Below are 27,697 nucleotides of genomic sequence, written 5' to 3'. Positions count from 1 at the left end.
ATCAGGCAGACTGAGGATGAAGGCACGCCTAGAGCAGCCATAGCCCCTCCAGGCTCAATGTCAAATATCACGGAGGATGAAGAGGACTATTATGAACATTACTACCAGCCTAGATAGCAATACATATAAAACCTAATCAATCAATTTCTAAAGCGCACTACTTATCCGTTAGGGTTTCAAGGTGCTGGGGGAGGGTGGGGGTGCTGCTACTGCTCGAAGAGCCAGGTCTAGAGGTGTCTTCTGAAGGTGATCAGGTCCTGGATCTGTCTTAGGTCAGACAGGAGGGTGTTCCAGGTTTTGGCGGCGAGGTAAGAGAAAGATCTACCGCCGGAGGATATGTGCCGGATGCAGGGGGATGAAGGCGAGGTTGGTGGAGCGGAGTTGTCGGGTGTGGGTGTAGACGCTGAGTCTGCTGTTCAGGTAGGTTGGTCCGGTGGTGTGAAGTGCTTTGTGTGCGTGGGTGAGGAGCTTGAAGGTGATCCCCTTGTCGACGGGGAGCCAGTGAAGGTCTCTTGTGGGGTGATGTGGCGAGGGATGTTGAGGATGAGTTGGGCGGAGGGATTTTGGATGCGTTGGAGGCGTTGCAGGTGTTTGGATAGGATGCCTGCGTAGAGTACTTTGCTGTAGTCGAGCCTGCTACTGACGAGGGCCCGAGTTACTGTTTTTTCTTGTTTCAGTTGGTATCTGTTTGTAGATTCTGCGAAGCATGCGGAGGGTGTTGTAGCAGGAAGAGGAGACGGCGTTGACTTGTTTTGACATGGAGAGGGATGTGTCGAGGATGAAGCTGAGGTTTCGTGCGTGGTCGGTTGGTGTCGGTGGGGTGCCCAGCGTGGCTGGCCACCACGAGTCGTCCCAAGCGGAGGGGGTGGGCCCAAGGATGAGAACCTCTGTTTTGTCAGAGTTAAGTTTCAGCTGGCTGCTTCTCGCCCAGTGGGCGACGGCTTTCAAGCCCTCGTGGAGGTTGGTTTTGGCGGTGTGTGCCTCCTTGATGAGGGAGAGGATGAGTTGGGTGTTGTCAGTGTAGGAGATGATTTTGAGGTTGTGTTGACGAGCCACTTGTGCAAGGGGGTCATGTAGATGTTGAACAGCGTCTGGCTGAGGGATGAGCCCTGGGGTACGCCGCAGATTATGTTGGAGGCTTTGGATAGGAATGGGGGGAGGCAGACTCTCTGGGTTCTGCCCGAGAGGAAGGATGTGGTCCAGTCGAGGGCCTGGTCTTGGATCCCTGCTTCGAGGAGGTGGATTTTCAGAGTGTGGTGGCAGACAGTGTCGCAAGCGGCCGACATGTCTAGGAGGATGAGGGACGATGTTTCTCCATTGTCGAGATAGCGTCTGATGCCCTCTGTGGCGGCGAGGAGGGTGGTCTCGGTGCTGTGGTTTCATCTGAAGCCTGACTGGGAGGGGTCGAGGATGTGGTCTGCGAGGTACAGGGTGAGCTCTGCGTTGACGATTTTCTCAATGACCTTCGCCGGGAATGGGAGCAGGGAGATGTGCCGGAAGTTCTTCAGGTCTTTGGGGTCCGCCTTTGGTTTCTTGAGCAGAGCATTGATTTCGGCGTGTTTCCAACTTTCCGGGAATCTTGCTGTTTCGAAGGAGATGTTGATGACCTTCCGTAGGTGTGGTGCGATGGCTGCGTCTGCTTTGTTGAAAATGTGGTGTGGGCAGGGGTCTGATGGTGATCCGGAGTGGATGGAATTAATGGTCTTGCGAGTTTCGTCGTTGATGCTGGTCCAGGAGGTTAGGCGGCTGGAGCAGGTTGAGTTCGTGGAGAGCGGGGTAGGTGTGTCCGAGGAATGAGGGGTGTTGAAGCTGTCGTGGATGTCTGATTTTGCGGTGGAAGGCGGTGGCTAGGGCATCGCATAGTTCTTGGGAGGGGGTGATGTCGTTGACGGTGCCGCTTGGGCTGGAGAGCTCCTTTACTATGTTGAAAAGTTCTTTGCAGTCGTGAGCGTTGTTTTCTAGGCGGGTTTTGAAGGAGGATCTTTTTACTAGCCTGATGAGTTGGCGATGGCTGTGTGTGGCATCAATGAGTGCTGTGTGGTTGTTTGTGTGTTCGAGGAGCCATTTTTGCTTGAGTTTACTGCAGTCTCGTTTGGAGGCTTGGAGGTCGTTGGTGAACCAGGGGGCTTTTTTGTTGATTTGGTTGTTGGAGGGTTTCTTGAGTGGCGCAGTCGTTGATCCATAGCTTGAGGTTGTGGGCGGCGTTGTCGGGGTCAGTGGGGTAGGTGGGTGGTTTCTGGGCTAGGGCGTTGGTTAGCTGATCTTCGGTGACTTTGCCCCAGCGTCGACAGGGTGGTTGCTCGGTGAGGTGGTGTTCGGTTTGTTTCTTGAAGGTGAAATGGATGCAGTGGTGGCCAGTCCAGTAGAGTTCGGTGGTGTGATTCAAGGTGACGTGGTCGCTTGTGGAGAAGATGGGGTCTAGTGTGACCGGCTGAGTGGGTGGGTGCGTTGACGAGCTGTCTGAAGCAGAGGTTGGCTAGGTTGTCGATCAGGGTGGTGCAGTTGATGTAGTTATTGCTTTTGAGGTGAAAGTTCAGGTCCCCGAGGAGGATGTAGTCCGTGGAGGAGTGTGTGTGGGTGCTGGCAAGGTCGGCGATGGCGTTGCTGAACATTGCCCTGGGTCCAGGAGGCCTATAGATAAGCATTCCTCTGAGGGTGGTGTTGGGGTCGGTGTGGATTTGAAAGTGCAGGAGTTCGGCGGAGCTGAGGGAGTTGTCCAGGAGGGTCTTGACTTCGAGGGTGGCTTTGTGGATGACGTCTATGCCTCCTCCGGTTTTGTTGGTGCGGTCTCTGCAAGAGACCTTGTACCCGTCAGGAATGGCTATGGCAATGTCAGGTGCTGAGGAGTCATTCCACCAGGTTTCGGTTAGGAAGGCCACGTCCGGGGTGGTGGAGTCGAGCAGGTCCCAGAGCTCAATGGCGTGCTTGCGTGCGGAGCGGGTGTTGAGGAGTATGCAGTGGAGGTGGTTGGTCTTGGGCCTGGGAGGTTTGTGGGCTCTGGTGCAGGTAAAGCTGCAGTTGTGGCAGGAGAAAGTTCTGTGTGTGCTCTTCGGAGTGGCCTGGAAGCTGGTGGTGTCTCGGCCAGTATTGAGTGCACGGAGGGTGTCTGCGTCGTAGCGGAGGCTGGAGATGTGGCTGTTGTGAGGCCCAGGGGTACTGGCGTGGACAGGCTTGCGTGCAACTGCCGTTAAGAAGGGAGGGGGAGGGAGGAGCAGCTCGGAGGTGGGAGGAGTGGGCGAATGGGGGAGCGGGGAAAGGAGCGGGGGAAAAAGGTGCAAAACTAAGGGGGCAAAAAGGCCCAAGATTAAAAAGTTGGAAAAAGAGGCAAGAGTAAAGGCTGAACAATGGCAAAGAGTAAAAAGCAGAAAAAAGGCAAAGAGTAAAAGGCTGAAAGGAGGCAAAGAATAAAAGGCAGAAAAAAGGCAAAGAGTACTGGCTGAAAAAAGGCAAAGAGTAGAAAGGCAGAGAGAGCAGAGAAAGACTGAAGAACCAGAGAGACTCTCTAGCGGATCGGGTCCCGGAGGGCCTCGATCCCTAGAAGCAGCGAGGGCGGGGAGGGGGAGACCAGGGCACGGCTTGGTGGTGCTGTGCGCGCGGGGAGTGTATTACCTGGCCAAAATAGGTGAGGAGACACTCGCCTTAGCGTGCAGCGACCGCCATTAAGAAGGGAGGGGGGAGGGAGGAGCAGCTGGGAGGCGGGAGGAGCGTGCAAATGGGGGCACGGGAGGGGGAGCGGGGAAAAAAGGCGCAAAATTAAGAGGGCAAAAAGGCCCCAGATAAAGAGGCAAAGAGTAGAAAGGCTGAAAGGAGGCAGAGAGTAGAAAGGCTGAAAGGAGGCAGAGAGTAGAAAGGCTGAAAGGAGGCAGAGAGTAGAAAGGCTGAAAGGAGGCAGAGAGTAGAAAGGCTGAAAGGAGGCAGAGAGTAGAAAGGCTGAAAGGAGGCAGAGAGTAGAAAGGCTGAAAGGAGGCAGAGAGTAGAAAGGCTGAAAGGAGGCAGAGAGTAGAAAGGCTGAAAGGAGGCAAAGGCAGAGAAAGACCGAGGAACCAGAGAGACACTCTAGCGGATCGGGGTCCCAGAGGGCCTCGATCCCTAGAAGCAGCGAGGGCGGGGAGGGGGAGACGGGGGCACGGCTTGGTGGTGCTGTGCGCACGGGGAGTGTATTACCTGGCCAAAATAGGTCAGGAGACACTCCTGCAGTAGGTGTAGCATTTTCAACATTTTACTCACCTTCTGCTTAAAGAGGGTATGGTTCAAATGCCTATAGTCCTGGTTTAGAACCTACAGGGCATGTTACAGGATTATTATAAACCATTCCCAGAACCTGCAAAATCAGTGTCTCTGCGTACATCTCAGGCTACAATGCTGATAACTCCTTGTCCTATATCACCACCTGTAACTCCTTGTCCTCTATCATGACGTGTAACTCCCAGAATGGCTCAGACCTCCAATATTGCAGTGCCTCCCATGGAAGATCCATCATCTTCTGATAATGTGATTCTGACACCATCTCCTCCTGCATCACAACTGGTAGACTCCACCTGAAATTAGAGGCTTCCATAGTTTCATAGAGAGAGACACAAAAAGATTTCAATTACCTTTAACAATTAAGCAAGGACATTCTTGTATGATTTTAAGGAACTTATTAAAAAATCTATTAGAGCAATACCTACAGTGTACTACATTTGGAAGGAAGTTGCAAAAATTAATAATCTTGCAACAGTACCTGCTGTCTTAGTCTTTTTTTAAAAAATATAAGGCACTGGAGGACTCTCCTGTCTGGTGGGGCACCCAAAGCCAGATTCAGTCAGAGAATCCTTGAAAGCCAGTATCAACGCCCCCACGATGGAGAAGGCAGATGCCTTGATAATATTGACCAAAGATTTTCAACAACGTCAACAACCACTTTTCAAGCGGCCCATACGCTAACTTTTACCTAAAGATAAAGGGGAAGCAAAGAAGATCTTGCTAGGAGAAAGAACCAAATCATAGTTTGTGCTATGGATTTAACATTAAGAGGATTCAGGCAATTGCCATGGTCTGCAGTTCATAAGCATCAAGGATGGCTGAAGGCTATGTCATTTATGCATAAAGTGTGGAGAAAACTTTTAGACATACCATGTGATGGAGAGGTATTGTTTGGGAAGCATGTTGACATTTTGCAAGCAAAGGTGGACATAGATACCGCAAGGTTCTTGGGTGCACCTTGCAAATAAAGACGCCCTGTTGAGGGGCTGATGGAAGAGCTGCCTTTTCATACAGATGAGGATACTAGTAGCATTAACATTATCAACCCCTTCCCAAACAATACAGAGCCTACCAACATCCTCGTAGATCGCCGGCAGTAGCAACCTACACAAAGTAACCACCAAGGAGGATGCAAACACCCCAAACAAGAGACACTGACAGAAAGTAGTGGCATAACAGAATTGCCAGTTGTATCCTGTACAAACCATCAACCTGTGGGAGCAAAAATGGCCTATTTTCCCAACAGTTGAGGCAAATAACATCAGGCACATGGGTATTAGATCGGCTCACATACGGTCATACTTTAGAACTAATGCAGACCCCATCCAACACTCCACTAAAGAGGTTGCACCCACCTCACCACCATCTACTTCAGAAAGAAGTGTTCACCACGTTACAAAAAGGAGCAGTCGAGAAAGTTCCTCCCTCTCAAAAAGGAATATGTTTCTACTTCGTTGAAGAAATCATGGGAATGGTGACCCATTTTAGCTCTCAAATAACTGAAGAAACAATCCTTCCATAGGATAACCCTTCAAGACATCCTTAATTTCTTCAGTCATGGAGATTAGATGGCGATCTTAGATCTACAGGATGCACACTTTCATATTCCTATTTATCCGAAGCATCTCAAATTTCTCAGATTTAGGGTAGCCCGCACTCGCTATCAATTCAAAGTTCTCAATTTTGGGCTCATTAGCACCCCACGTTTTAACAAAATGTCTAGCCCCATTGGCATCCCACCTAAGGCAAAAGGGTTTCCAAATAATCTGAACCTCGACAATTAGTTCATGAAAGCACCAACTGCCCAGCAGGTGTCGACAGCTACGACGACTTGTCTGGCATTGTTAGAAAATCCCGGCTTAGCCGTCAGTCATCAGAAGTCATTGCTTCATCCATCAAAAAGGATAATGTTTTTAGCTACCTTCCAAGACTAGACATGCTTATCAAACGAAAGACTGAAAAGGCGTATTGAAGAGAAATTGTTTCAGTGGGCCTTTTCAGCTCGCTTCTAGGGATGATGTCCTCTGCCTTCTCATTAGTACCTTTTACTCATCTGAGAATAAGGCCTCTACACAAAGAATTGGACAAACAATGGATTCAAATAGACAGTCCGTTTGACAATCATCAAGCTCACTCCAGGCTTTACTCTGGTGGACAGAGGCCAGCAATCTGTTACCAGGACTAACTCTTGTCTCAAATATGTGATCGTCATTACCAAAGATGCTTCTCTACTGGGTTGGGGTGCTCATTTAGAAGAGCTCCAAAGTGGAAAGTGGTCGGAGTCAAAAGAAAATGCATATCAATTTGCTACAGCTAAGAGCAATTTCATTAAGCCTCCAAGCATTCCTGCCAAGGATAATGGGCTCATCAGCAGTAATACGCCACCAGTAAGCACTGTTAACCATCGAGGGGGCACAAGATCTCTGTCCCTATCCAAGGAGGCGCAGAGAATCTGGAAATGAGCTTTGCCCCATAAAATAAAATTGCAAGCAGAACGTCTTCCGGGTTCAAACAGCTTGGCAGATACATTGAGGAGAACCTAAACAGACTGCCACAAATGGGAGTTCAATCTTAATAAAATCTTTTTTCAGTGGGTGCAAATGGACGCTGGATCTCTTTGTGAGACAGTTGAACCGTAAATGCCAGTTCCATGCAAGTTGGCACCCTCAAAGAAGGGTTGTGAGGATATCCGTTTTTAATAAGATGGTCAGGGGTCTCTGCATACACTTTTCCCCATCCCACTTATACCCAGACTCCTCAACAAAATGAAGAGGGAACTTGTTGAATAATTTTGATTGCTCTCCGATGGCCCAGGCAACACTGGTTTACGTAACTACTAATACTATCGGAGACACATACCATCCAGCTGAAACCTCCTAGGATGCTACTGACGATGAGCCACAACAAAGTACTTCATCCAAACCTGACTTTCTACACTTATCTGCGTGGCTCCTGAACGCCATAGGTTCGCAAATACAAACATACCTCAAGACTGGTGAGACAGTCCTGCTAGAGTTTGCACAAATAATAAAACGCATAAATTAAAGTGGAAGTGTTTTCTGTTTATGGTGCCAAAAAATGAATATGCACCCTGTCTCAGCACTGCCAGAACATATTTTTACCATACCTTTTGTCAATGACAAAGTGAGGCTTAGTTCATCCTTCTGGTAACATGCATCTAGCAGCAATTTCATACGCCTGGATCTCAATCTTATGGACTAGTACACTGATTATGGAGTTCCTTAATGTCTTTTCGGAGTCGTCCTTCTGATAGTCTCCTCTGATGACTTGGCATGAAGTTGTTATTCCTGATAATGAAGAGTCCATTTGAGCCTATACATAGAGCAGAGGTCACGTTTATTGCATGGAATGTGGCATTTTTGTTGGCCCTTATATCAGCCTGAAGTGTTAGTGACATTCAAGCTTTCACCATTAAGGAACCTTTACTACAGTTTAAGTAGGATGATGTGATTCTAAGGACTAATCCAGGTTAATTCCCAAAGTCCCTACGGATTTCCATCTAAATTAACCTATTGTATTCAAAACTTTGTTTGCGAATTCACAAATGGCAGAGAAATCGCTGCATACATAAGGTGTAAAAATATGGATAAGGTTTTATTTGCATCGACAAAGCAAATTGAGAAAGACAGACCGATTGCTAGTGGCATATATAAATCGTCACAGAGGTGATCCAGTTTCCAGACCAAGCATAGCTCCAGCTGCTATCCCATTTTGCTATTTTACATCTGGGAGGGCTCTTACAAATAGTCAAAGCACCCTCTACTAGAGCAGTGTCCACCGCCACCGCTTTATTAGCTGGGATTCCTATTTAATCATAAGCCTAGCAGCAACCTGGAAAAACAGGCATACATTCACACATCACTAGCGCCTGGAATCTTTGCTAAGCAGTAATGCGTGCTGTGTGATAAGCAATATTGTGCCGTTTTTTTTTTTTTTTCCCCAGTAAGGCGAGCCTTGTTGGGTTATGTTGATACCCACTGTCAGCGATTGTGTTTGTGGCTCATATAAATACTATTACTTCTGTCTGTTCTGATTCAAGCATGTAAATCTATGAAAGATCCAATACTAGAGAATAAATTGTTACGTGTAACTACTGTTCTCTAGTATTGGTATCTTTCATAGATTCACGTGACCAATCCTCCTCCCCATGGAGGCTCACTTTATTATATAGGGATGTAGTTCCCACTAGTGCTTGAAAATAGGAGTGAATTTTCTAGAGGGGACAGGAGTTTTTTGTTCCTTATAAACAAGGCGGATAAGTTAATCAACTGATAGCCTATATAATGGGTAAAAGACAATGTGTTCTGTATTGAACTGCTTTAGAAGACTCCCACTTTGATGACTGGAAACAATTTTAGCATGTGAATCTGTGAACGATACCAATACTGGAGAACGGTAGTTACATGTAAGTAACTTATTTTCTCAGCTGCCATGCTGCTGAATATTAAAATAACTGGTTGGGGTAACCACTGCCCATTTTCTTGGAAGTGAATGTATTGTACTACCTTGCTTTTTTTCTTTTGAATAAAGACTATCAAAATCTGAGTAAAAAATAGGATCCTACAATTCTCATTTCTGACTCAGAATTGTGTGATAATCAAATCAAAACAAGCAGGGGCAAGGAAAGTGCCCTCTATGGTCCCTTGTAGAATTGTGCATATTTGTAGCTTAACATGTTCACATTCAGTAATAAACTACTACTGTACAGCATAGGGTAGACATTCATCGGCTAAAATTGATTTACTACCACAGGATTGTTATTCAAATTCTTAAACCAAGAATATCACCACCAATAAACAGAATCCTCTGGAACACCTTTATTGAAAGATAAATACATCTCACTTATTATTATTATTATTATTATTATTTTTAATTTATCTAAAACATAGGACTAAAATGTAGGTCAATCTGTTGAATAATCACTTTATACTTCATAATTAAGGGGGAAGGAAAAACAGCAGATAAATGCCAAATGTGGAAGGAACACTGTTTCCCTTTAGATGTTCTCCCATTGTAGATAACAATTCTGTAGTAAGAAGTTTAATTTGCTAAACTACTTTCGACAGTTCAACCTTAAAACATAATCTCTGCGTCTTTTAGGGCTTCCCAGGCAGCATGCTTGGTATTGGGTTATCTTGTGGTGCCTATTTTGCTCCCATTCTAGAAGATTTTGATGACAGGGTTGATCACCCCACATATAAGGCTGGAACATATCCTCTTATGCTTCTCGTCTGGCCATCTCTTTTCCCTGAAACACAAGAGCCCAGATCCTATTAAACAAGTGTGCGCCAATTCTGAGGGAGATTTCTCCAGGAGAAGGTACAAAATACTACACAGAAGCAGTTCTAACTACCACGAGACACCTGCAGGCATTTTATACATCCTATAAGGTAAGCTACTCCTAGAAGGAACCAAAGTTTAACATGATGTCCTTGTCACATCGATATGCAATCTTCTTACACAATCACCTACCCTGATAATGTGTTACTTAAGAGTGTCTGTAGTTTCCTTTGTACACAATCATCTGCCCTGTTAAAAATATTACTTTAGAATTAAAGCAATATCTCAACATATTATTGTCAGATACACACTCCTCCCTTACCTGCACAGCTGTAGGAAGACTATAATGTAAAAACAAGGTTCTGGACCTTTTTGTGTACATCTCCATCAGTAAGAACTCTGGTAATTGCTGAGAGAAATTGTCAAGTTTTCATCATTGTAGAAAGCTGGCTATCTGTGGAGTGTACCAATGCAGGGGTACATTGTGCAGATAGTACAGTGACCCTTATTGGCTGAAAGAGGTTAAAGTCAAAACCCTAAATGCTCTCTTGTGATGGTGTAGTTGAGCAGTTTAGGCCTATCAGAGGGTAGTGCTAAGCATTTGTTGAATACACAGTCAATAAATGGCATACACTGACACAATAAAACTCGAGACCAAGTTAGAAAAATAACACTTTCGTATTAATTTAGACACCAAGATCTTTAAAATCAGGTAAGTAATTTTCAATTTAGCAATATTTCAAAACTTAAATTTAACATCTGTATTTTCTGAGGCATGGACCTCAAACACGGTAATGTTATGCTATAGGGAACACATACACCGCACATGGTCACTTGTGATCGAATTCTAGGACTGCACTTCGGACTTAAGTTAAACAGATCCACCAGCAGTTTCGGATTCCTTGTCCTGGTGTGTCCAGGTGCAGAGGTGCTCCTAGCGGTGGTAGCCCTGGATGCTAGGTGTTGGAAGTCAGTGGGAGCAGAATCAGGTAGAGAAGGCCTGCATGTTGGGACCAGTGTGGCTGAACAGAAAAAGGGTGTGTCAGTTCTTGAGGGTCTCTGATGCCAGGGGTCATTGTTTGTTCTTTTGGACTCGGGCTGAGGTGCAAAGGTGTTTTGTCGAGTGGGTCTCTGGCGCTGGAGACTGTCACTTTCTTGGAGTTGACCTGGTAATGGGAGAAAACAAAAAAGCAGGGCCTCTCTCGGAGCTGGCCATGTTGCTGATGTCCCACGCCAGTAGGTCTTCTTAGGCAGTGTTTGGTGTCTACACTGTACACTAAACGTGGCTTGGTGTATGGGGAGGGGGTGGTTGGGTGGACAGGACAGCAGTTTGCAAGGGGGTGGGAGGCAGTTGAAATGCTGCCAGTCCTCCAAGGCTCTGGGCAGATGCACAGCTGCAGGGCGATTCGGGCCTTTGCAATTGTCGGGACAGGAGCAGTCAGGGTTTTTCGCCAAGTCCTCAGCCAGTCCAGAGTTCTTGCTCCTTCGGCCCTTCTTTGTCCTTCTTGTAGTTGGGCGAATCAGAGTTCCTGGTGTCAGGGGGCCACCTAAATACTGAATGTAGGGGTATTTAGAGGAGTGCAGGGTAGTAGCCAATGAGCCACTTACCCCTGGAGGGACTACAACCTCTATGTGACCACTTCCTGTGGGTAGAACACTGTCCCAGAGTTTCTAGTTCCACCAAAAAGATGTTTGAACTCTTCCTTCGTGGAGTACATCAGGCAGCCCACCTTAGGGGTGTGACTAGCCTGAAAGTGCAGCACACCTACTGCATAGGTAATTTCCCCCTAGACCGGGTACCAAATGGACCTCACAGCAGGGGTGACATTCCCTAGCTCTGGGGGAAGCCAGGATCGCATATCAAAGGACAGCAGAGGTTTTGAAGCCTCCAGCCCAGATGTGCTGATTTACTAGCGATCCTGCTGAAGGGTAGTGATAACACCTACTTCCAGAGCAGGCATGGTTTCTGTCCTCAGAATGGATGTCAGCTCCAGGGGAGTCAAGCTTGTCTGTGGTGGCAGGCTGGTTGATGCCAGTTAGCCAGCACATTAGAGTAGTAGTAGGTTTCAGAGGGCACCCGTAAGGTGCCCTCTGGGTGCATATCTAATAAATCCAATACCGACATCAGCATGGGGTTATTAAGAGGAGGTGTTTGAGATCAAATACCATAGTTTTCAGTGAGTCATTATATGGCTGGGTAACTCGTAGTGACCAGGGTCTAGTACATACTTTAAGATGGCTTTCTGTTCACTTGCAATATATAGAACTAGACCTCACAGGGCCATATCTGCTCATATAGATATGCCCTCACATATATTATAATGCACCCTGCCTTAAGGCTCTTAAAGGTCTGTTATAGGGGTGTTTTGCATGTAAGATGTACAATATATTTGGGCATTGCACACTGGGTGTGTGCTGTGTTTTAACAATGGTTTACACCATTTCACAAAATCTGCATAGGTTTTAGAATGGTTCCCTTAGGGTGGCATGATACATGCTGCGGCCCATAGGAACCCTCTTTAGTACCCATGCCCTAAGTACCAGGGCTGCCATTTAGAAGGGACTTAAAGTGGTGCTAAAGTCCTTTCCAGTTGGGGGACAATTGGGTATTTTGTTTTTAGGGGAAAAAACTCTGACACTGGAGCCTGGTTAACAGGCGTCAGTGCACTATCTGAGTCGAAAACCAGCATCCAGTAGTTCATTGGGGCAAAAAGTTGGGACATCTGCAAAGAGAAGTCCAGTTTCCTACAATTAGCAGTAGATTAAGATAATAATGGCTAAAGGTTTATTCCTGAAGCTTTAACCTCAAATGCATGGTTATAGTGCCTCACCTTAGGCAGAGGGTTGTCTAACTGTACCTGGGCAGTTGTCTCCCAAAGGAGAACTCGGGGGTCGAGGAGGGTTTTTTTTTTTTTTTGTTGGTAATCTACATCTTTCATAGTCTGCTGCTCCAGATTAAGGACTGCAAGTTGGTATCTACTAGAGTATAGAAGATGCAGGGCTTCCTTGAACACAATGAAATCCAGTGTATCAGTGTATCCTGCTGAGGGCATCCTCTTATTTCAGGCAGAATTGCCTTTCACTATAGATAAAATCATTTTTTTATTTTTTCTGTTGGGCCGATTTTCATGTTTTCTGAATTATGTCTCTTTGTATTTTCATTTTCGTCTCTCTCCTGGAGTGTTACATGAGACTGCTACAGTAATATCTCAAATATGGTTTACTGTGAGAGCACTGTATCTCTCCCTTCTTCCTGTGGTAGGAGGAGAACTTGATGTTCCAAAGAGTCATGCCTTGTAATCGCTTGAGTCGCTATTAGGAAATTGGCTTGATGTTAGCAGTTTGAACACAATTGAAATTAATGGTATCGGACTTCTGCTACATTATATAAGCTGCCAGGGTATTGGAAGTGGAGGCTAGTGTAGGCGGTCACAGGGAGTGGGCAGCAAAATAGCCTAGATGAAATGTTGGGAAGGTGCTGCTTTTGAAATAATTGTGGGAATGCTGCAGATAACTTTGAGTACATATGTTTTGGAAAGCTACTATGTCTTTAGGAGAAGGATGTTTTTAAAGAAGCATTGCATTCCTGATGTGGGTGTAGCTTGTGCATTCCTTTTGACAGTAAACTGCAAAGCCAGAGATTTCAATTAAGGTAAATTGATCCCAGTGTGAAAGACTGGGTTAGGATGGTTTAATTGGTAATCTCATTGAGTTTCAAATATACTCAGCTTGATTGTTTGTTCAGTGATGAGAATAGTGTTTAGAGTTCTCCATATCTGCTGAAATAATCTTCTTTCAAAGGTTAAGACCTTTTTATTGCCACTCTTGTAATATGAAGTTATGACGGGTTCTGTTATAAAGCCAGTTTTCTTAAATTTGCTTTTCTCATTCCCTTTCTTTTTCAAGAGTGCCCAGCAGGTTCACTTTCGAACACACATGGATGACAAACCCTTTGCCTGTCAGTTCTGCTCCAGGAGCTTCCGGGAGAAGGGTTCTCTTGTGCGCCACACCCGCCACCACACAGGTGAAAAACCTTACAAGTGCTTCAAGTGCGGGCGAGGGTTTGCAGAACATGGCACACTCAACAGGCACCTGAGGACGAAAAGTAAGATTTGTTATCACTATATATCACTTCAGCTAGGTTGCTGTAAGTATCGTTATTAAAACAAGTCTATTCCAAATACTTGTTGCAGTATTATAGAAACAAGTGTGCTGTGATTTGCGCTTTTATGAAAGCGGGGGGAGGAGTGTGTCCCTTGATTATATTTTGTAAATCATTCAATTTGACTTAAACCATTGAAAGAATGCTAAATTGTTTTCTTGAAAATGGACAAATAAATGCAGTAACAACTGAACCAGGTGGTCTCCAAAATGGGAATGTTTATATAGTCACATGACCCACCTGGAGCGCTTCAGATTTTTATTATATTTATTTTTAGAGAAACACAAATGGCTGTTTGGAAGTCAGAACAATATCAGCGCTAGCCACCAGACACTTTGTTTTTGTTTTTCAGTCCTTGCTTAAAGAGATCCGCAATCTTTCAGTGCCAGACCATTGTTTTGCCTGAATCTTTACACTTTCACTTTTGCTTTGGAGAAATGTAGTTATAATGTAGGCTTACATTACTGTGTCCACCCCTTCACACGTCTGCTTCTATCCGCTGTGTTCACAGGTTGCTCCAGCTTTGCTGAACTTGGAATGTTTGCAGTTTTTTGTAATATTTTTGTTAAAAATTGTATGTTGTGTTAGTTTTCTGCTTGTTAGTGTTTTGAAAGTTTGATGATCTAGCCAAAGAACAGAGGAATACCACCTGTCCTGTACAGTCTTTGTGTGGTCTTTTGTGTGGGGGAATTAGAAATTCGACCAACAGCCTTGGCTACATAGAAACTAGAAAGCAGGTGAAATGCCTTGAGTTGATATTCTGGAAAAGGCAGAGGGTAGAGACTAGGCAAACATCTATTGTGAGAGGGTTCTGTGCTTTCTCAGCTGTACTTGAAATGTTCCCTATTGAACACTATTCCATGCTCAAGTAAATGGAACTGTACATGGAATGAAAAAGGAAAAAAATGCGGCAAAAACCAAAATAGACATCCCCCTTATAAACATAATGACATTTGTCACATCAAGCTGCACGCACACATACTACTTTATAATGAAAGTCGAATAAATGAACAAATGGGTGCTGTGAGGTAGTTCCTCGTTTCAGTACACTAACCCAATGAGATTAGTTTTTTTTTTTGGTCAACCTTAGCAGTCCTGGGTGGGTCTTAATTAACAGATAGTTGGCTTGCCTTGCAAATGTCTTTAGCTGTGCCCAAACAAAATCCATAGTCTCTCCTGACATCTAAGAAAAGTGATCCCTATGTGTGAGAGGGATTACAAAAAAAAATACTGTTGATGATATAGTTTGGTTTATCTGAAAGTCTGCAATCACTTTCGGCATGAAAGAGGAATTTGTTCTTAGGGTTAAACTGTTATTGTAAAAAACTGTGCATGGTCGTACTAAAGAAAGGGCTTGAAGTTCACAAATTATTCTTGACAAAGTATTTCTCACCAGAAAAGCTACCTTCCAGGAAAGGTGCTGCAAGAAGGTGTTATGTATTTGCTCAGACAGGGTAGCAATGAAATTGAATTGAATCAGATTCAAATCCTATGGAGAAGGATTATGTCTAATTGGCAAAAAAAATGTCTTCCAGTATGCTCTTACTGCTATTTAGACAGTTTTTTTTTTTTTTTTTTACTTACGGAAAGTTCAGCAAAAGGTTGCTAGTCTACTGATTATTGAAAATGTAACCAGACTGTGTAACATTGAACTGCCTTCCACCATTTATAGACTGACATTCTTCTAGTCAAAAGATGTTTTCTTGGGTCCCCGCACGTGGGTAAGAACATTCTTCTAGGACTTCTGTGAGAATGCCATTGATGGAAATCTAGGATTACATGTAACATTTCCTAATCAGTCATAGCTCCTTCAATGTAGATGTGGTGATCTTTCTCCCTTCAAGTGCCAGTGGTGCACAACCTTCATAAAGTCCAATCCTTCTTGTGCTCAATCTGATACTTTCCTTCAATGAAACATTGTATTCTGTCTTCTAAGGATCTCTTCAATGTTCATCTACTCTCTCAAATTAGGCACCTAATCACAGTGCTGCCAAATCTGTTATGTTAATTCATCTCCTTAAAATACAGCAGACTGCGAGTTGAACCATTGTCTCCCTCTAAATTGTACTTAGTGATTTGCCTCCCTTTTTCTCTAAAACACTTGAGCACCTTGACTTTACTCACTGAATTCTGTCTCTTCCATCTAATTTTCTCCTCAAACTACTTCATTCTGAATTGTGTGTGTGCCACTTTACTGAAACATCTCTCAGTTGTTTCCTACTACTTCACAGCGGCACTGCCTATATGCTGTTGATTCCCAAATATTCTTCTCCTTCCCTACCTTGTTACCATGCTCATTGCACTGTCACGGCTATTTGCCATTGACTAACACTCCAATCGCTCATGCTGATTTCTTCTGCAACAGATCTTTTTCTTTTCTTCCTCTACTGCTTTGACTTTTTACCACTTCCGTTCGGCTTCCACCTGTTAAGAAAATACTGAGCCTATGTAAAAATCCAGCCCCACCCCCCCTCATTCAGGATAGGCAAAACATTGATTAACAAGATGGATTATTGGACTAGCCTGCTCTTGGGCTTCACCTTTTGTCTCTGAACAATATTATAAACTGTGCCATGAGAATACTTGCAACCTCCCCAACCATTCATCCACCTCTTCTATCAGGTTGACTGACTGGAAAAAAATGGCTTGAGGCTTAGTATCTGACCACCTTTCTTTCAGCTTTAGTCTGTATGACAGAATATTTATTTATGAGGCACACATTCAATCTTGAGTCTCTTGGCACTGAAATAACAGATGTTCATTGTTACCCAGCTCAATGTCACTCATTTTATTGACCTTGGAAGGATGATAGGATAAGTGGACCTGCCAGGATTGAAACCTGTGACCATGAGGTGAAAAACAGATCCTTGGAATAATTAAGTTAGTACACCTAGAAGAGACCTGGCTGTAGCTGCTATAAAACTACCCATAATCCACTGTGTGCCACCTAGAATGTACGTGTCATTACCCTGTTCTAGATGAAGATTCACAAGCTTGAATACTTCCTCGTCAGACTGAGCACCCCTGTAACTTTACAAACAGCAGTACACATAAGCATTCCTTTACATTGACACTCAATGAAACTTAACTCAACCTACCCACATCATTGTTATTCAAACGCCAGCCAATCAGGACCACCCCCACCCAGCTGTTCCCTTCACTGATGCTTCTAGGTGTCAGATTTTTCTACTGCATTTTCAGGTTTGAGGAATCCTCTTTAACAGCTCTGTGGAGAGAAGAGAAGACAGAAGATTTGAATATTTTGTCCACATTATGCCTGGAGCAGGGATTAAAGTCTTTGCTCAAGGCCCGAAAGTCATGTGGATAAAAGATTTATGTGGAGGAGTCGTATACAAAGTGCTTATACTGCTTGCACATTGAGAGCTGGCCAGCAGTTTGCAGTATCTCAGGAATTTTTCGACAAAGACTCTAAAAGATAGAGAGAGATGCCTAACTCGTGCTATTCTGAGGAAAGGTGGTACATCAAAAAAGTAGAATAAAGGACTCTGACTCTGCTGTTAAGATTGCTTTTGACCAGATGTCGGACTCCTAAGTGCACAAGGCGAAACAGTGAAGGTCCTGCAAAAGAAGAGGTACTATTTATAACATCTAAAGTAGCTCAGTTTCTGATACTAAAGTGTCAAGAAGGAAAGGTGATGAGAACACGTCAATGAAACAGGTTGTCAGCAATGGAAAAGGTTCATAAGTCACCAAGAGGCGAGAGCGCTTTGTTGCCGCAAAGAAGAGTGACTGCTGACTGCATCGTCGAGCTATGTGGCAAAGATACTGATGGATAGGACCAGGTTAGATTCCCTATCCTTGAAAGAGTTGTTGAAGGTGTTAATGCCGAGCGGAAAATCGTTGGTGAGTGTAGGAAGTTGGCTCTGTATGTGCTATTTCAAAGTAAGGAATAGCATGCACAGAGTCCAAGGGTTCCCCTTAGAGGTAAAATAGTGGTAAAAAGAGATAATACTAATGCTCTATTTTGTGGTAGTGTGGTCGAGCAGTAGGCTTATCCAAGGAGTAGTGTTAAGCATTTGTTGTACATACACATAGACAATAAATGAGGTACACACACTCAGAGACAAATCCAGCCAATAGGTTTTGTTATAGAAAAATATATTTTCTTAGTTTATTTTAAGAACCACAGGTTCAAATTTAACATGTAATATCTTGTTTGAAAGGTATTGCAGGTAAGTACATTAGGAACTTTGAATCATTTCAATTGCATGTATACTTTTCAAGTTATTCACAAATAGCTATTTTAAAAGTGGACACTTAGTGCAATTTTCACAGTTCCTGGGGGAGGTAAGTTTTTGTTAGTTTTACCAGGTAAGTAAGACACTTACAGGGTTCAGTTCTTGGTCCAAGGTAGCCCACCGTTGGGGGTTCAGAGCAACCCCAAAGTCCCCACACCAGCAGCTCAGGGCCGGTCAGGTGCAGAGTCCAAAGTGGTGCCCAAAACGCATAGGCTAGAATGGAGAGAAGGGGGTGCCCCGGTTCCGGTCTGCTTGCAGGTAAGTACCCACGTCTTCGGAGGGCAGACCAGGGGGGTTTTGTAGGGCACCGGGGGGGACACAAGCCCACACAGAAATTTCACCCTCAGCAGCGCGGGGGCGGCCGGGTGCAGTGTAGAAACAAGCGGCGGGTTTGCAATGTTAGTCTATGAGAGATCAACGGATCAACAGGCAGGCAAGGGGGGGCTTCCTCGGGGAAACCTCCACTTGGGCAAGGGAGAGGGACTCCTGGGGGTCACTTCTCCAGTGAAAGTCCGGTCCTTCAGGTCCTGGGGGCTGCGGGTGCAGGGTCTTTTCCAGGCGTCGGGACTTAGGTTTCAGAGAGTCGCGGTCAGGGGAAGCCTCGGGATTCCCTCTGCAGGCGGCGCTGTGGGGGCTCAGGGGGGACAGGTTTTGGTACTCACAGTCGTAGAGTAGTCCGGGGGTCCTCCCTGAGGTGTTGGTTCTCCACCAGCCGAGTCGGGGTCGCCGGGTGCAGTGTTGCAAGTCTCACGCTTCTTGCGGGGAGATTGCAGGGTCTTTAAAGCTGCTCCTTGAAACAAAGTTGCAGTCTTTTTGGAGCAGGTCCGCTGTCCTCGGGAGTTTCTTGTCTTTTTCGAAGCAGGGCAGTCCTCAGAGGATTCAGAGGTCGCTGGTCCCTTGGAAGGCGTCGCTGGAGCAGAGTTCTTTGGAAGGCAGGAGACAGGCCGGTGAGTTTCTGGAGCCAAGGCAGTTGTCGTCTTCTGGTCTTCCTCTGCAGGGGTTTTCAGCTAGGCAGTCCTTCTTGTAGTTTGCAGGAATCTAATTTTCTAGGGTTCAGGGTAGCCCTTAAATACTAAATTTAAGGGCGTGTTTAGGTCTGGGGGGTTAGTAGCCAATGGCTACTAGCCCTGAGGGTGGGTACACCCTCTTTGTGCCTCCTCCCAAGGGGAGGGGGGTCACAATCCTAACCCTATTGGGGGAATCCTCCATCTGCAAGATGGAGGATTTCTAAAAGTTAGTCACCTTAGCTCAGGACACCTTAGGGGCTGTCCTGACTGGCCAGTGACTCCTCCTTGCTTTCTTTGTTCCCTCCAGCCTTGCCGCCAAAAGTGGGGGCCGTGGCCGGAGGGGGCGGGCAACTTCACTAAGCTGGAGTGCCCTGCTGGGCTGTGACAAAGGGGTGAGCCTTTGAGGCTCACCGCCAGGTGTTACAGCTCCTGCCTGGGGGAGGTGTTAGCATCTCCACCCAGTGCAGGCTTTGTTACTGGCCTCAGAGTGACAAAGGCACTCTCCCCATGGGGCCAGCAACATGTCTCTAGTGTGGCAGGCTGCTGGAACCAGTCAGCCTACACAGATAGTTGGTTAAGTTTCAGGGGGCACCTCTAAGGTGCCCTCTGTGGTGTATTTTACAATAAAATGTACACTGCCATCAGTGTGCATTTATTGTGCTGAGAAGTTTGATACCAAACTTCCCAGTTTTCAGTGTAGCCATTATGGTGCTGTGGAGTTCGTGTAAAACAGACTCCCAGACCATATACTCTTATGGCTACCCTGCACTTACAATGTCTAAGGTTTTGCTTAGACACTGTAGGGGTACAGTGCTCATGCACTGGTACCCTCACCTATGGTATAGTGCACCCTGCCTTGGGGCTGTAAGGCCTGCTAGAGGGGTGTCTTACCTATACTGCATAGGCAGTGAGAGGCTGGCATGGCACCCTGAGGGGAGTGCCATGTCGACTTACTCATTTTGTTCTCACTAGCACACACAGGCTTGTAAGCAGTGTGTCTGTGCTGAGTGAGGGGTCTCTAGGGTGGCATAATACATGCTGCAGCCCTTAGAGACCTTCCCTGGCATCAGGGCCCTTGGTACCAGAGGTACCAGGTACAAGGGACTTATCAGGATGCCAGGGTGTGCCAATTGTGGGATCAATGGTACATTTTAGGTGAAAGAACACTGGTGCTGGGGCCTGGTTAGCAGGGTCCCAGCACACTTCTCAGTCAAGTCAGCATCAGTATCAGGCAAAAAGTGGGGGGTAACTGCAACAGGGAGCCATTTCTTTACAGTGAGTGAGACCTATCCGGTAAAATGCTGTCAACAAAGGAAGTGCTGTCGAGAAGCGGTTTACCATAGATTAACTTGCTGTCAAACGGCAAGTTGATGATATAAAGGAAGCAAATATTAGTCGCACACACTACATCGAAGGGTTTAGTGAAGGAAATAAGATAGGGAAGTGGAAGCTACATAGGAATCGGTTTTGGTGTTGTCAATACCATTGCAACCACCACAACCTAGATCATATGGAACCTTTTTTTAGTGAATGAAGAAAGCAAGGGCACTATTGAGAGATGGAGAACAAGCATCTGCTTCATTGATGGATGCGGCAGTAGATGCTTCAACTTGCACATTTAGGCAGGTTGGGAATATGACTGTCCTGCAGAGGTATGGCTTGTTAAAGAGCACATTTTGTAGATTAGAAGTCCAGGCACGAGTGATGGACATGCCGCTTGATGGCAGTAATGTTTTTGCAAAAGTGGATGAGGCTATTTGTGTGTGGTTGTGTTTTTTTTTTTTTTTTTTCTCAGCCCTACAGGCAATACAGATCATATGACCAGTACAGTTCATATGAACAGCAGGCAAAGCATCAGTGACAGGGGACAAGGCTAGAGCCAGGGACAAGGATAATTCGAAGAGAAATTCGACCTTCAAAATGTGAGGACAAAAGAGGAAGATCATGACTTCCTGAGGGGGTAGTATCCCCAACATTCAGCATCAAGTTTGAGGAACAAAATGAAGTTTTATTTGAAAACTTGGCAGCAGATAACATCAGATAGATGGTTATTGGACATTGTAGCGCATGGTCATGTCCCACCAATAAATGAGACGCAGGCACTTAAGAGGTAAAGGCAGAGAAGGCACAAAAAAAAATCCTACCCGAAAGGGTGAAGTTGGAGGAAGTAAACAAGGGATATTACTCACTATTTTTTTTTTTTCCTATTTAAAAAAAAATAATCTGGAGAATGTTTCCAGTGTAGGGCTTAAGGGCACTGTACACATTTATAAAGAATCGTAGTTTCTGCATGGTCACATCACAGGAAATTCTTCTGCTTATCAGAAAGTATTGCTTATCACTAAGTTGAATAGACTTGGATGATTCATATTTCAATGTACCTGTAGGAAACTGGGTACTGGTTGCAGAAACCCCCTCACTTTCCACCTGGTTTTTGATGCATATTTGACTGAAGTACATTGGGTTCCTGCAAACCAGGTCTCCAGTGCCAGTGTTCCTTCCCCAAAGACAAGACCACTGGTCACTTGATCCCCCAGGTGATGAGGCCTTTAGCACCTTTTGTAAGAACCTAGTAAATGGTACCTCTTGTACTTATGACATAAGTACTAAAGAGGGCCCCTAAGAGCTGCAGCATAGCTTGTGCCACTCTAACAGACCCAGCACCAAACTCATGCAGACTGCCCCGCAGGCTGCGTGCCAAGGTGCTCCAAAAAGTGAAAACACTTGTTTGCCATGTCCTTTAGCACTGCCTGTAATATTTGTAAGCCACCCGTACAGCAGGCCTTAGTCTTGAGGCAAGGTGCATTATATTATATGTGAGGACATAGCTGCATGAGCAAATATGCCCCTACTATACCTTTCAGTTCTTAGCCATAGTAAGTGCCCGGGGAAGCCATTCTAAATACGTGTGCAGGGCACTGGTCAATACGAGTTGCCTCAGGTATATGATGGCTTCACCGGAGATAGTGATGGATTTATTAATACATGCACGCAGAGGGCATCTTAGAAGTGCCCCCTGGAAACCTGCCCTCTGCATGTGTGCTCGCTGACTAGTTTTAACAAGCCTACCACCAGTAGAAAGGTTTCTGACCCCCAAGGGCGAGAGCCTTTGCTCTCAGGCAGACGGGAAAGAAGCCTGCTCTGGCAAGGGTGTTAGCGCACCCCTCCCAACAGAACGACCTGCAAATCTGCATTCCAAGTCAGGGTGCTTCAAAGAAGCCACAACCATTGGTATGCAGATCTGGCTTCTCTCAGAAAGGAGATGCTGACCCGACCCCCCCCCCCCCCCCCCCCCCCCCCCCCCCCCCTGCTCCAGGGCCCATTTGGCACCTGGACAGGCGGGAAAATTAGTAGTCTGAGATGAGTCCACCATCAGGTCAGCACCACCCCTAAGGTGAGTTGCCTGATGTGGACACGACATTTAGAAATCTGCCATCTTGGTGATGGCCGAGTTAGGAACTCTGGGACAGGGTTATGCCTGCTTCCCAGAGGAAGTTGTCATATATACTGGGCATAGTGACCCCAGAGTATAAGTAGTCCATTGGCTACTACCCTACACTCCCATAAAGGCCCCTAAATACAGACTTTAGGGGAGCACCAGAAAATCAGATTCGCCAGACTACAAGGACGACAAAGGCAAGCCGAAGACTCAAGATCTGTGGATTAGCTGTGGATTTAGTGACAAACCCTGCCTGCTTCTGTCCCAACAGTTGCGAAGACCCAACTCATCCTGAAGCTGTGCATCCTCCTAGTGCTTTGGGGGGCTGGCAGCACTTCACGAACCAGCCAGCGTCTCCCTTAAAGTGGAGGAGACACTTCCCTGAAGGCACTGACTGCACAGTCTAGCTCAACTATCTATTGACCACCAGGTCCAGTGACACAGCAGCAGCCCAGGAAGAGGTGAGTGAGTGTTCTGGCGGTCAGCTCCGTTGATCCATCCAGTCGTCAAGAGGCTGATCTGCCTCAGAGGCTCCCCCACACCAATACCCAGGGTACCGAAAGCCGTTGCAAGCACCAAGGCCATGTTCACCACAGCTGTCAAAACTTAACTGCATGTCGAGGAACTTCAAGAGGGGCCCACTTTTTGCTAGAAGTGGTCTTGCTGTGTTTTTTCTTTCTTCTGCAGGTGCCCCAAGAAATGTGAGAGCCTCAAACTTGCCATCCTGCAGGACAAAAGACTTGTGCACTTGAGCTCCCCGCCCTGAGACCATTGAAACCGATGATGTCTCTGCGATTCTGAAACCCTCAAGAGCTGAGCTGCACCAACCTTTCATCCCCTCTCTTTGGGTTTTACCTGACTGGTTCCCTAGTCCCCTTTTGCAGCCTTTTCTTACAGGTACTTTTCCCCATTGACCTTAGCATGTATTGTTCGAGGCTACCATTGCTGGAATCGCCTCTGCACCCGGGCAGGTACACTTGAACTGTTGATGGTTTCTTGGTCCTTGGCCCCTACGTACATTAATTCCAGAAGAACAGTCCTGTAAGTTGTTTGCAAGTGACCCCAGGCAGTGTATGTTTCTTCCATACGATAAAATTACCACATTTGAGGCTCGTGCTTCCCATCTGACAGCTGCATTTTCTGTTTTTGAAAATCGCCAACTTACAAAGTACTCATCTGATCCTGAAGTTCTTGCTGTCTAAATGAATATGAAAATCTGTATTTTTTTTTTTTTCCCTCTTCTCCACAAATTGTGTTGGATGCACTAGTAAGGGATACCTAAAGTCTCTGCACAGTGTACCTCATTTTAGTACACTATATGGAGTGCCAGCTTTCTACAATCACCATCACTTACCTATGCTGTTTCTCTGATTCCCTCGTCTGGTGGGTCCACCGTGTCCGTGATGGAATGCTACACTTCTTGATTGTACGTGACGCATCCCAGCAAATTGGACCTCCTCTCCAGAATGTCAAGCAAGATTCTACTGCTCTCCCTACTATTGCTGAGTTAGACACTGAATTCCTACAGTACGTCTACCTTAATCATCTAAAGGGCCGCATGACCAACTTGAAAAAAGTGGGATACCTTTCTCTCAAATCACTCATCTCATCCAAATGGGAGGGGCTTTTCTGTTTTCTCAAGTGTGCCCAAAAGAAGTGATATTGCCTCTGTTTGACTAAGTGCCATCAATTTGCTGTCCTGTATAGTGTATTGGACTGCAGTTTAGGCCTTCAGCCAACCATGTTATCGGTACCACTTGGGGTGATGGATTCTAATAAGATTTATTGGCAAGTTATGGATGCCTAGAGATGGAATATGTGATAGAAAGTCATAACTCTGTCTTTTGTGAGTTACCGTTCACCTCCCAGGATACCTTGATGTAAATGAAAATGTTCCCATTTTTATTATTGTGAACTTTATTATTGCAAATTACAGTAACTGTGATTATATAGATTGATAATTACAGTAATTATGATTATATTAAGTACACCAAGTAAAATGTATATATATATATTTTTTTTTTTTTCGAGCTGGTGGTTAATGACTTGCAGCATCATGAAGACTGAAACAAGCACATCCTGTCAATCGTGTACACAAGTATGAAACTATGTTGAGACTGGCTTGGTTGGAATTTATGCCCTGGGTGGAGATTTACGAAGAGAACATTCATGTAGTTTACTCCTTCATTGAGGATGGTAAGGTATTTACAAAAGACGTCTGCCAACAGAGATTAGACAACCTCTTGCAGAATGCTGCTTTTGCTGAAGTAAAACTGCTTTGGGATGTATTCATGAAATATCTGCAACGTGACCATGGAGATCTCTCTGCATTTTGGATTTAGTACCTGGATATTGTTGAAAACGTCTTGCTGGCTGTGCAGCATGCTGCTCAAGAAGGAAATTGGCATTTACCTCTTACCGCCGTATGCTCTATGATCCCATGGTGTTTTGCGAATGACAGGATGAATTACGCTAGATATCTTCCTGTATACTATGCCGAAATGACATTACTTGCAATGAAACATTCAGAGATACACCACAACTTCATCAGCGCATGCTTTGCAGTCCAGCTGTCACATGTTAATCCGTTTGGACAAATTCCTGTTTATCAAGCCATAGAGGAAACTCAACAAAGACACAGACTGTGGGTGGTACGTCAAGGTTCAACCTCAAGGCAAGTGCTGTAAAAAGGTAGTATGACAGCTGAACACAGAAGAGCCTTTTTGGGTCAGAAAAGGGAAATGGTTCGTAACATCAGGTTCGATGGCATATGTTGCTGCAGATACACATGTTTGGCACAGTCCGCTGCCTGGTGTTGGGCTCGGAGTATTACAAGTTGTTTTTCTTCGAAGAAGTCTTTTTGGTCACGGGACCGAAGGACTCCTCCCTCCTCGGCTCCATTGCGCATGGGCGTCGACTCCATCTTAGATTGTTTTTTTCCGCTGTCGGGTTCGGACGTATTCCTTTTCGCTCCGTGTTTCGGTTCGGAAAGTTAGTCAGAATCTCGGAAGAAAGCGTCGGTATTGTTCCGTTCGGTATCGGGATAGTTAGGTACATCGACACCGATCATCGGAAGACTTTGGGGTAGTTTCGATCCCCCATCAGGGGCCTGGTCGGCCCGACCGCGTGCGACATCGAAGCCGATGGAACGGACCCCGTTTCGTTTCTGCCCAAAATGTCACAGTAAGTATCCTTATACAGATCAGCACTTGGTCTGTAACTTGTGCTTGTCCCCCGAGCACAAGGAGGATACCTGTGAAGCCTGTCGAGCCTTCCGGTCCAGAAAAACACTCCGGGACCGAAGAGCCAGGCGTCAACAAATGGCGTCCACGTCGACAAAACAACGTTTCGACGAGGAAGAGGAAACATTCTCGGTTCCGGAATCAGAATCCGGAGACTCCGACGTCGAACAACAGCAACAAACTGTGAGTAAGACGTCAAAGTAAATCCATCGACAAACCGAAAGCCCAGGGGACGCCACTGCCAACAGGCCATGGCTCGACCCATAAAACAGGCGACCCGTCGAAGGCGCCGAAAAAGGGCACGCCCATAGCGAAGACACCCGACTCCGGTCGAGGGACCGCCATGGAGCAACCTCAGAGCCGAGAAAGCGGCTCCGAGAGACAAAAACAAGATACCGGCACCGAAAAACATCGGCACCGAGAATCCATGCCGAAAGGAACAAAAATTCTGTCGGTGCCGAAAACGAAAAAAGATTCTCTCTCGGCGCCGAAAAATACCACACCTTCATCCTACTCAGAGGAACAAGGAATAAGTGGCCAAATGCACAGATTTGGACAAGAGCTCCAAAGTGTAGAATCGGACTACACACAAAAGAGACTGTACATCCAGCAAGACACAGGGAAGATATCAACCCTTCCCCCAATCATGAGGAAAAGAAGGATCGGACTTCCAAAGGATGACGCACAACCACAAGCCAAAGTGGTTAAAAAAGTCACGCCTCCGCCCTCTCCACCACAGGCATCGCCGGCACAAACACCGCCACAAATGCACTCACCAGCGCACACTACCATAAGTCATGACGATCAGGATCAAGACGCTTGGGACCTGTATGACACCCCAGTGCCGGACAATGATCCCGAGTCATACCCCACAAAGCCGTCACCGCCAGAGGACAGTACCCCATACTCGCAACTGGTGGCTAGGGCAGCAGAATTCCACAATGTCCAACTGCATTCCGATCCTATAGAGGATGATTTTTTATTTAACACCCTCTCGGCTACACACAGCCAATATCAATGTCTCCCAATGCTACCAGGGATGTTACGGCACGCAAAACAAATTTTTGAAGAGCCCGTAAAATCAAGAGCCATCACCCCAAGGGTGGATAAAAAATACAAACCACCACCCACAGACCCAGTGTTTATTACTTCGCAGTTACCACCTGACTCCGTGGTAGTAGGGGCAGCTCGCAAGAGAGCAAATTCACATACATCTGGCGACGCCCCACCTCCGGACAAAGAAAGCCGAAAATTTGATGCGGCAGGAAAAAGAGTAGCATCACAGGCAGCCAACCAGTGGCCCATCGGAAATTCACAAGCGCTGCTGGCCAGATATGACCGCGCACACTGGGACGAGATGCAACTTCTCGTAGACCATCTTCCCCAGGAATACCAAAAAAGGGCGCAGCAAATAGTTGAAGAGGGACAAACGATCTCAAACAATCAAATCCGCTCTTCACTAGACGCAGCCGATACTGCAGCAAGAACAGTCAACACTGCTGTCACCATAAGGAGACACGCTTGGCTACGCACTTCAGGCTTCAAACCTGAAATCCAGCAGGCTGTCCTTAATATGCCCTTCAACGAGAAACAACTTTTTGGCTCTGAAGTGGATACAGCCATTGAAAAACTTAAAAAGGACACAGACACGGCCAAGGCCATGGGCGCACTCTACTCCCCGCAGAGCAGAGGCTCTTTCAGGAAAAACTCCATTTAGAGGGGGGTTTCGTGGCCAACCCACAGACACCACCAGCCAACAAACAAGAACCACACCATATCAGGGTTCCTTCCAAAGGGGAGGTTTCAGGGGATATCGGGGGGGGTCAATTCCCAAGGAGTAGGGGAAGATTCCAGACTCCAAAAACACCTCCACCTAAACAGTGACTTTCAAGTCACGCAACCCCTTCACTCAACACCAGTGGGGGGAAGACTAAGCCAATTCTACCAATCTTGGCAACAGATTACAACAGACAATTGGGTATTAGCAATAATCCAACATGGCTATTGCATAGAATTCCACAACATTTAGAACTTTTAGGACT

General features: G+C 45.9%; 1 protein-coding gene across 5 annotated transcripts in view; it reads left to right on the top strand.

The window, feature by feature from the left end:
• Positions 1 to 27,697, top strand: part of E4F1 (E4F transcription factor 1) — a 336,452-nt gene that overhangs the window by 171,096 nt on the left and 137,659 nt on the right. For all 5 annotated transcript variants that reach the window (XM_069209720.1, XM_069209718.1, XM_069209721.1 and 2 more), the window contains one exon: positions 13,453 to 13,651. In XM_069209720.1, the coding sequence (XP_069065821.1) occupies positions 13,453 to 13,651 (199 nt within the window). The remainder of the gene's footprint in view (positions 1 to 13,452; positions 13,652 to 27,697) is intronic.

This window comes from Pleurodeles waltl, chromosome 10 (assembly GCF_031143425.1).
Source record: "Pleurodeles waltl isolate 20211129_DDA chromosome 10, aPleWal1.hap1.20221129, whole genome shotgun sequence".
Classification (NCBI taxonomy): domain Eukaryota; kingdom Metazoa; phylum Chordata; class Amphibia; order Caudata; family Salamandridae; genus Pleurodeles; species Pleurodeles waltl.
This window is presented reverse-complemented; position numbering and strand designations above follow the sequence as displayed.